Here is a 10,154-nt window from a genome sequence, read left to right as displayed (position 1 = left end):
ATTACTCCTGATCTGTGCTTTGTTCCCTGGATTGTCTTTATCACATGTCCTTGGGTTTGGGTCTGTCTTCCTATTTAAACTGCGTTCTCCAGTACAAAGTGCCTGTCGTCATAGTATCCTCAGGGTGTAGCATATTCCGTTATTGCTCAGCAAATGTTGAATTAATGAAGGACAGAGAGGAAGAAGAAAAACGTGCCGCCGACAGGGGCTGGTGGGTAGATGAGACGTTTCTCAGGCGGCTTGGCTCCCCTTCTATCTGCCTCCCCTGCCATCTCAGGAAGGCCACGCCTGCCGCACTACAACTAGTAAGCTAGACATCTGAAGACGAACCGGAGAGAGTGAGATGCAGTGTAACGACCCAGCAGTGGCTCTAGGGCCATGCCTGGACCCGTGGGCCCTGGAAGGCAGCCTTTCCGACTTTTACCGCCTCACTGCGCTACGACCGACCCATAGGGAAACTGGGACTCGAGACGTTTCTGGAAGCGCGTCAACACCAGGTCTTGCCACGTAGTTAGTGGTCAGTGTGATTAGTACAGAGAGCAGCAACTGAAGCTTCCAGGCGCCTGTCTCCGCCCACAAGGCAGGTGTCCCTGTAGGTCGCGTCCCGTGTGAGCCACTGCGGCTGAGATTTGCTGATGGGGGTCTGACCCCAGGACGTCCCCGTCGTTCACGGGACTAAACGCACACCTGGACTGCCTCAGTTTCACTCAGTGTAAGGGAAGCCCAGCGCCCAGGTGAGCCTGGGCAGAAGCTCTGTCACGTCCCAGAAGGGACCTAGCACAAAACCACGCCGACACCCGGCCGCCTGTGCGGCGGCGAACGGCCGCGCCTGCGCAGTGGCGTCCAGGGCCGGGAAGCGGCGCCTGCGCTGAAGGAGCGCTGCCGGCTCCGCCGCCGCCGCCGAGACCGCGCCTGCGCAGTGCGAAGAGGTCGCCCTGAGACCGCGCCTGCGCGTCGCCGCCAAGGGCCCGGGTGGAGGCCATGGAGCCCGCGGCGCCGCCGAGCGAGCTGGTGTCGGCGGAGGGCCGGAACCGGAAGGCGGTGCTGTGCCAGCGCTGCGGCTCCCGCGTGCTGCAGCCGGGCACGGCGCTCTTCTCCCGCCGGCAGGTGAGGGGACGCGGAGGGAAACGGGGGGAGGGGCGGCGACACCGGGTCCCTTTCGGCTTGGACCCGGACACACGACCGGACACTGGCGCCCCGGGGCCGCGCCTGCCGACCGCGGGTGCCGACGCCGGGCCGCTGTAGACCGACCTTCTAGGGAGCCTGAGCGTTCCTTCCTCAGGCTCAGGTGTCGATGCCCGTCGTCCCGCTGTCACGTTCCGCAGCCTCCTCCCTACTGCGCCGCCACGCCCCGCCCTGGGAGTGGGCGCGGGTCCCGGGGGGGGGGGAGTGGGCGGGGAAACTGGGGGACGGTTCGCACTGGGCGGGTGGGCACGGTGGGGGAGGGACGGGACGTGGGGGCCGTCCTGGGGGCGAGGCCCGAACCCGCAGAGCGCTCGCTCGCTCCCGGGTCTGTGATCTCCGCCGACGTCGTGAATCACTAGGAGTGTCGTTCACACCGCTGCACAGATCCCGTGTCCCACGTCCCGTGTCCCGCGCCCGCTGCCCCGAGACTGCGCGTGAGGGAGGACACAGACATTGGGATTTAAGTAAATGAGGGAGTGAAGTTCTCAGTCCGTGAGCCTAAGGGTTAGAGCAGGCGGAGCGGATCCGCGTGTCGCAGGCGCCATCGGTCACCCGACGTGTTCTTTTTTTTAAGCCCTGTGAACGGTTTCTTTATAAAATGTTCAGACCCCCGACTCGGTCCTTTGTGAAATCTCACCTGCAGTCTGGGGCAGAGGAAATTACAGTCACAGAGGAAAGAAACACCAAAGAGCTTGATAATGTAGGGAAAGGGTGATGAGTTAGAGAAGGGAATAGTTGCTTTGTTACCTTTTGAGGGAGAGGTCAGTTGGGGCAGGAGAGGGGGGTGGAAGATGAGCTTGTGGGAGAGAAAGAATAGAGCATTGTTTGGTTGAGAATGAGAGCATACCGAGACATTATTCTCAAACTAAGCATGCACCTAACATAGGACCCAGCTAGTGTTCTCCGGGCCTTTATCCCTGGCGGGGTGAAAACATGTTCACACAAAACCTGTGCACAAATGTTCACTGCACCTTTATTCCTAAGAGCCGAAACCCAGAAACAGCCCAGCAGGCCTTCTGCTGGTGAATGATGCCACACCATGGGCACCACAACTTGGATGAGAATGAATCTCCAGGGAATTACGCTGAGTGAAGAAAGCTGGTCCCCAAAGATTACTGTTGCATCATTCCATTTCTATGACATTTTTGCATTTTAGAAATGGTCAACAGATTAGTGATGGCCAGGGTTTAGGAAGCGGGGGCGGGTCAGGGGAGTTGGCAAGGGTGGTTATAAAAGGGTGGACGGGTGGTGGTGATGGCTGCACAATAATGGGAATGTACTTAATGGCACCAAAGTGCCCACTTACAAGTAATTTAAATGGTACAGCCTGTGTTACGTATCGTTCATCACAGTGAGACGTCGGGAATCGAACTGGGACGAGCCTCAGGTGTGTTGGGCAGTGTTGTCGTAGTCATTGCTGCAGGACAAAATCACCCCAGACAGTGACTTAAAACATTAACGTTGATTTTGCTCACAAATTTGGGGGTTGGCAGGGCCCAGCTACGGCTCAGAAGTTCTCTCATTCATGGTCTTTCACGGGGCAGCGGTTAGAGGGCTCATCTCAGAAGCTTGCTCACGCCCATGTCTGCCTGTGGACTGAGAGGATTCAGGCACCTGGAACAGGCTGTGACGGGCCGGCCGCTCCTCCCGGTATCCGCCAGGAGGCCTCAGGGTCACCAGGGCTCCCAGAGCAACTGTTCCAAGAGCAACCTGCAGAAGTGGCCCAGCCTTCCCTAACCTAGCCTGTCACTCCCACCTTGGCCTGCCCAGGCTCAAGGGGAGAGGCACGGTCTCCACATCTTGGAAAGGTTGTCAGAGAATTTGTGGACATTTGTGTGGTTTTAAAACCACCACAAGGGACTTCCCTGGTGGCGCAGTGGTTAAGAATCTGTCTGCCAGTGCAGGAGACACGGGTTTGAGCCCTGGTCCTGGAAGATCCCACATGCCGCGGAGCAACTAAGCCCGTGTGCTATAACTACTAAGCCTGCTCTCTAGAGCCCGCGAGCCACAACTACTGAGCCCACACACTGCAACTACTAAAGCCCGTGTGCGTAGAGCCCGTGCTCCACAGCAAGAGAAGCCACTGCAATAAGAAGCCTGCACGCCCCAACGAAGAGTAGCCCCCGCCCACTGCAACTAGAGAAAACCACGCGCGGCAACGAAGACCCAGTGCAGCGATAAACAGATAGATAGATAAATATATATATATATGTCGGGTTCTTTCCCCATGTCAGTATCTTTAAAAAAATAATAATAAAAAATAATAAAACCACCACATGTACTCACTGAAGGGGGAAAAATTACAAAAAAGGTTAACAGAAGGTTACTGTAACAGTTTTTATTCTCATCTATAGTACAGCATGCTTGCCAAGTTCTCTATAATGAGAATGTATTTTTACAAAGAGAAAGGAAATATTTTATTTTTTAACGGGTACTGTTAATAGTTCTTGAAGAAAGCAGAAGAGGTTTCACTGAGACATCAGCAGAATCTCAGCGTCGTGGTGTTCGATGTGTCTCACAGAGCTGTCCGGGATCAGGGGTGCTGGCCGGGGCCTTGGCCGCACAGCTAACCCACCTCGTCAGGGGTCTGGCGACTTTGGCCCCCAGGCAGCCGAGTTGGCCACCTCAAATTAGGTGTTAATTTCTAGATTTCCACCCCAGTAGTCTGTCCAGAAAGCCTCATTGTGTCCCACATGTTACATCCCACAGCGTGACCCTAGCGTTGTCCTCTACTTTGTTGAGGTCTAGGCACAGATACACAGACAAGTGCACATACATGGCTCTGACTTAACAGGATTTCAGTAAAAATGGAAATGTTGAGGAAGAGAGGGAACAGGACCCAGTGTGACTGACCCCTTGAATGGATGGCTAGTAATAGTTCGTGCCCTTTAGTCACTAATCAAGTGGGAGACAGCAGAGGTGGCCTTATGCACTGCGAACGGGGACAATGTGAGGGAGATTCGCGCTCCTTTGCTAGACATGTCCTGAGGGCTAATGCTTATATAGTCTTCGATTTTCTCCCCTCACGTTTCACTCCTCTTGCATTTAGTTAAGATGTGATTTCACACCCACAGTATAGGAGGTAGGCTGGAAATGTACCTAGGGACGTTTAGGCCCACAGAAAATTACTCTTAGGACTGGAATTCAGGTTTTCTGGTTCCTGAATTTTGATTCCTACCTCTCTTTGCCTCTGCCTTTACTCAGGGTAAAACAAAGCATTAGGGACTCATTTAACCATCAGATGAGGCAAAAAGAGTGGCTGGAATGACAATATAACAGGAAGAGGGACTGTCATATTTTGTGATGTCCTCAGATGAAGTCTCAGGTGACACAGCAAAGGGAAATGCACAGATGTGTTTTAATAAGCCGAGTGCTTGGAGGACAGGGAGGGGGAATGTTCTGGATCAGAGCTCCCTCCTCCCTGCCAGGGATGCCCTACCAGCGTCAGCAGGCCTGGAGTTCGGAAGTGCGGGCTCCAGGGTATTTCACACACTGGCAGCTCTTGTGGACTTCCTGACATTCTCATCCCCACCAGAGCATTGACCTGTTTTGGATTGATGTCAGTCTAATTTTTAAAAAACTTTTAAAATTGTTAGCTTTTGTCCTGATTGCCAATGCCGGGCTAGCACACTAAGGCCATCCTATTTTTATTAGAGTTTGGGGGTGCGTTGGTAGTGAATCATGGGGTGGGGAATACTCTGCGCACTGGCGGCAGCCGTAGTGAGGAGCAGGGAAGGAGCTTGGTTGACGTGTACTTCAGTGGGCGGGGCAGCTGAGGCGTCCGGTAATCACGTGGAAGAAGTCAAAGGGGTTGTGTGCGTGCGTGCGTGCGTGCGCATGCTTTCTCCTCGGGAATGGCAGATGCAAGGGTCCTAGAGATAATATTCCAAATTCTAGAACTAGATTTTCCTTTTTAATGTTCCTTTTATGAGATAAACCCCGTATCTTCGTAACAACAGTGATGGAGTAGCGTGAAGCCGGACATCCTGTTTGCTCTTGTCCCAAATATTTGCGCCCTGCTCTGTGTCACTTGCCGTTCCAGGCAGTGGGGATGTGGTAATGAACAGGAAAAGTGAGCTGGTGGAGGGAGCCCCCTGGTAAGTAACAGCCAGTAAACTGATCAGATGATTTCAGAAACGACAAGTAGGAAATGGAGCAGCATAAGGAAACTTTGGGGGTGATGAATATGCTCGTTATCTTGATCGTGGTAAAGCTTTGTTGGTGTGCAGTATACGTGTGCCAGAATGTGTCAGATTGGCCACGTTGGTGTGCGTCAGTTATGCCTCAGCTGAGCCACTTTAAAGAATACACATGCAGTGGGCAGCATGGGAAGCTCGTGCAGTTTGTCCGGTTGGGGGAGACCCTGAGGAGGCCACGAGGGAGCCGAGGGTCCGGGGGCGGGGGCGGGGGCGGGGAGGAGGAGCCCGAGGAGGGGGAGGGGAGGAACAGGCCGGCCCTGAGGACCCAGGGCGTCCCGGTTACCGCGGCAACCAGGCAGCGCCTCTCCCCCTGCTCCTGAGAGGCGGGCGAGGACCGGGGCGCCTGGGCTGGGGGAGCCTCGGGGGCCGGCCGTGCGGAGTGAGCGGGCTCTGCTGTGTTCTCTCCGCGCAGCTCTGCCTCCCGCCCATGCGGAAGAAGCCGGCGCTGGCCGACGGCGGCAGCCCTGAGGGCGACCTTCTGCAGGAGCACTGGCTGGTGGAGGACATGTTCACTTTCGAGAACGTGGGCTTCACCAAGGACGTGGGCAACATCAAGTTCCTGGTCTGCGCGGACTGCGAGATCGGCCCCATCGGCTGGCACTGCCTGGACGACAAGAACAGTTTCTATGTGGCCTTGGAACGGGTTTCCCATGAGTGACTGAGGGGAGGGGACGCAGCTCCACCCCCGCTATAAAAGCTACTCCCCACAAGGACGGCCGAGTCGCCTTCTCTGCGCTAACGTCAGTCACGGGTGTCGGCCCGCCCCGTCCAGCACGCGTCCCCGTGCTTCCTCACAGCCTCAGCGCCGGCCTCCTGCTTAGTTCACAGGCGTTCCCACCTTTGCTCGGCTCCCTTTCCCCCCGGGTTTAGGACACGGGGTGCTTCCACAGATCTCCCCTCCCGGCCTCCTGCTCTCCTGTACCCTGGGCTCTCACCCTCACAGACCAGTTATGCGACCTTTTAGCCATGATGACGCGTGACAGATGGTGCTCATGATGGTGCTGACGGTTGAAACCCGCCTTTTTCTCATTCAGGAAAGCGCACGGACGTCTGTTGTGTGGCTAACTTTATCTACAGTAATTTATTCTTTCTAAAAGTAAAGCATTTCCAAACTGCAGTATTTAAACCACTAATCAGAAACACATTCCTTTGGACATGCCTCTAAGAAAGACCACGTTTAGGGCCCCCCCCCAGGCTGACAGTGACTTTATTGTCCCTTCAAATCTCGATGTAGTTTTTCTTTGTATTCGCTCCGCACTGCTATATATAGCCTGTAAGCCGGAAGTCAGATTTCCAACCCCATCTGTCAGCTACCCCGAGCGAAACTCAGCCCTGGCTGTGTTCCCAAGATCTCCTGGAGTCAGCGGAGAGTGTGGGACGTAGGGGGCGGGCCTTTGCCACATCACACATGACTTCATTGGTTTGTCTGACGTGGACGCATATAACTCTCATCTAACTCTCTCTTTGCTCCTAGGACAGACTTCTTAAGTGGATGGTGTCATCATTACTGTATGCGCTGGGCGTGGTCCTCACAGATTTCTGATTCAGTTGGAATCTCTAGACTAACCCAGAATACAGACTTTCCGTCCAGATGCCTCTCTTTGTAGCTGTGGGGTTTCTCTGACAGTTCGATGTTCAGTACGATTCTCAGTTCTGTCATTTCTCTTCTGAAACGACTCACCATCTCAGAAGGAATCTGTGAAACCAGGTTCCGGGTATCCTCCCATCTTCGGTGCCTTTAAGGCTCAGGAGACCTAGAATGCAAATGAGGGCTAAGTGGAGACCTTACAGACATTCCGTCGAACCTGTTTTCCAGTTGCTTCCTCCCTCCTTCTCCCCAGAACTTGGTCTAAGGGCCCCCCAACTAAAGTGCGGGCCTTGGGCACAGTTTTGCCACCAACCTCCTCCCCTAGAAAGGTGGCTTCCGTTCCCGGCCGTAGCCTCACAAGCTCTGGTAGAAAATGAGAGAACTGTTTTCTAGACAAATGGTCAGATGTCCATGATTATGGCATTTGCAGAAAAACTGTGAGAATATCCACTCAGGTCAGAAGGAACAAAACCACATAGATGCCTCTGGGGACATGTGGCCCCTCGTATCATGAGCCAAAACCTGGGCAAAGCGTTTTTTTAATTAGACTTTTACTTTTCTTTCCTTTTTTAATCACAGAAATAGTACACATTCATTGCAGATAAATACAAAAGTAGGTATATGGGGATATGTGTATATGTATAGCTGATTCACTTTGTTGTAGGGCAGAAACTAACACACCATTATAAAGCAATTCTACTCCAACAAAGATGTTAAAAAAAAAAGTAGGTAGAAAAATGTTTTTAATCATTCATATTTTCACCATGCAGAGACTGCCGACGGTAATGTGGTGTTATGCTCTCAGTGTTTTTCTATATGTACTGTATAAATAAACGTAGGGTTTTTAAAACAAATATGAGATCATGTGGTACTCTCATAACTTGCTTTTTCCATTTAACAAAATACTGACTTCCCACGTAGGTGACGTCCATCTCCGCCGTTGTATTTCTGTACTGTAATTTATTTTACAGTCCACTGTTAGATTGTCTCCAGCCTCTCCTAAACCATGTGATATAAGGTGCAACCTTGTAGCTGAATCTGTCCAGGCTTTTGTACTGTTTCCCCGGCTGCGTCAGCAGTAGCGGGCTTGCAGGGTGTGTGCGTCTTCACGGCTCTGCTGACTGACGCACACACCCCGGAACAGCTGTGCGGCTTTACCCTCCTCCCCAGCAGTTCCTAACACTGGGTATTTATTATCTTAAATGAATATGTTGATACTTTAATAGTAGGAAAAATAGTGTCTCGTTGTATTAATTTGCATTTATTTTATTTCTAATGAAAGTTTTATATATTTACTGGTCATTTGTGTTTCGTTTCTTGAGAATTCCCAGACTTTGTTCCTCCAATAGCCGAAATATCGAGTTGTTATTCTGCCTTTTCAGCTTGATTTGAAAGAAATAAAGGCATTTAAACAGTGACAATTAGATTCTTGCACGTCCTTGGGAAGAATGTATAATTGGAAACAGAGAGGAGGGCTGAAACCTGCGCCTTAGGATTTACCCTGGGGCCTGTCGTGGAATGAAGGTCGTCTCCCTGCCCCCCACACATGGTGGGCTCTGGGGAAAGCCTTGTGAGTCAGGTCGCTGTGTGCGCCGGGGCACCAGGGGGAGCCCACGACCGCGGCTGTGAGTATCGAGGCTGCAGCTGCAGTGGGGGAGCGGTTGATTTTTCCAGGGCCTTCCTGTTTTGACACAATTAAAGGTGGATAGCGGTGTACTGACACTTTACTGCTGTTAGCGCGCTGCATGAGGATCCTCAGAACTCCGCCGTGTGGCTGTGAGGACCTCTGCTCCCAGTACTGGTGGACTGACCATCCCAGTGAGGGCAGCTCGAAAGGCTGGGTACATACTTTAAAAGTCCGGAGGCATCAGGGCGCTAACACGAGTTTGGAGAACTACTGGAACGGGACCACGGAGAAGATGCAGGCCCCGGGCGGTGGGCTTAGTGTGATAGACGCTCTCCTCCTGGCGGCGCTTTCCAGCTTAGAGGAGGCAGTTCGGAGGGTGATGGGTGGTCCTGACGCCCTTGCAGAAGTCAGGGACAGGGCCTGTCACACGGTGTGGACCAGGCGGCCGGCCCTCACTTCGGGTTGGGGCCCTCGGTCCTTTGCCCCCGGAAGCAGGGCAAAGCAGGGTGGGGAGTAGAAAGTTTCTAGGACGGATTGCAGCTCAGCCTCCAAATCTCAGCCTTTGAAATTGGATTAAGGTGATCCCAAGGGGTCGTTGGCCCAGGCCTTTGGCATGAGCAAACAAAAACCCTCTCTAGAGGAAAATGACACCATCCTAAACTTCAAATTCTTTCTGCAAACAATTTTGCTAATACAATATCCTGAATATAATAAAATGTAACCAAGCATATGGTTACATTTGATCCATTCAAGCTGACATCTGATTTATTGAGATTCAGGAGCCTGTGAGTTAAGGATGGTTTTTGCCTACATAAAATTCTCAGTTTTGCCTCTTAGCCCACAAAGCCTAAAATATTTATCTGGTCCTTAAAGAAAAATTTTGCCAACTCATGACTAATTGTAAAGATGTCGCCTTTTCCCCAAACCGATGTATATAAATTTAATAAAATCCCAATCAAAAACCCAACAGGTTTTGTGTGTGTGAAATTCAACAAACTGATTCTAAAAGTTATATGTAAGGGGACTTCCCTGGTGATCGAGTGGCTAAGACTCCAAGCTCCCAATGCAGGGGACCCAGGTTCGATCCCCGGTCAAGGGCACTAGATCCCACATGCATGCCACAACTAAAGATCCCGCACTCAGCAATGGAGATCCCGAGTGCTGCAACTAAGACCTGGCACAGCCAAATAAATAGATAAATATTTTTTTAAATAAAGTAATAAAATAAAATAAAAGTTATATGTAAGTTCAGAGGACTAAGACTAGCCAAGACGGTCATGGAGAAAAACCAGATGGGAGAATTTCTCTTTTGGAGAGACATCACAGTTTGTCACAAGGGTAAAACAAAATCTCTCAGAAACAGCACCGTGCATACGGATACTTGATTTATGACAAAGGTGGGGGTCGTGATCTGGAAGGGCAGGGTCAGGAGGGCTTCTGCAAGGTTGGTAACATTCTAGTTTTTAACTATCTGCATAGTGGTTATGTCATAAATTAAGCTGTACATCTTTTGTGCACTTTTCTGAACACGTTATTTTCATCATAAAAAGGTTTT

General features: G+C 51.8%; 1 protein-coding gene across 1 annotated transcript; it reads left to right on the top strand.

Annotated features, from left to right (window-relative positions):
- The first annotated feature begins 927 nt into the window (after nt 1-927).
- On the top strand, nt 928-8,555 carry RABIF (RAB interacting factor). The gene is made up of 2 exons (XM_082612086.1): nt 928-1,107; nt 5,797-8,555. Exons 1-2 carry the CDS (start codon nt 982-984, stop codon nt 6,040-6,042), a joined length of 372 nt encoding a protein of 123 aa, XP_082468212.1. The 5' UTR covers nt 928-981; the 3' UTR covers nt 6,043-8,555.
- Nucleotides 8,556-10,154: the final 1,599 nt, after the last annotated feature.

The sequence above is a fragment of the Mesoplodon mirus genome, assembly GCF_964341445.2.
Source record: "Mesoplodon mirus genome assembly, chromosome: 3".
NCBI classification, from domain to species: Eukaryota; Metazoa; Chordata; class Mammalia; order Artiodactyla; family Ziphiidae; genus Mesoplodon; species Mesoplodon mirus.
The sequence above is the reverse complement of the archived record's forward strand: the minus strand, read 5'-3'. Positions and strand labels throughout refer to the sequence as shown.

What these genes read in the sequence shown, in the direction of transcription:
- RABIF (XM_082612086.1), top strand. Translation starts at nt 982, where the DNA reads ATGGAGCCCGCGGCGCCGCCGAGCGAGCTGGTGTCGGCGGAGGGCCGG. An exon ending in CGCTCTTCTCCCGCCGGCAG is followed by an intron (nt 1,108 to 5,796) that starts GTGAGGGGACGC and finishes CTCTCCGCGCAG; the next exon opens with CTCTGCCTCCCGCCCATGCG.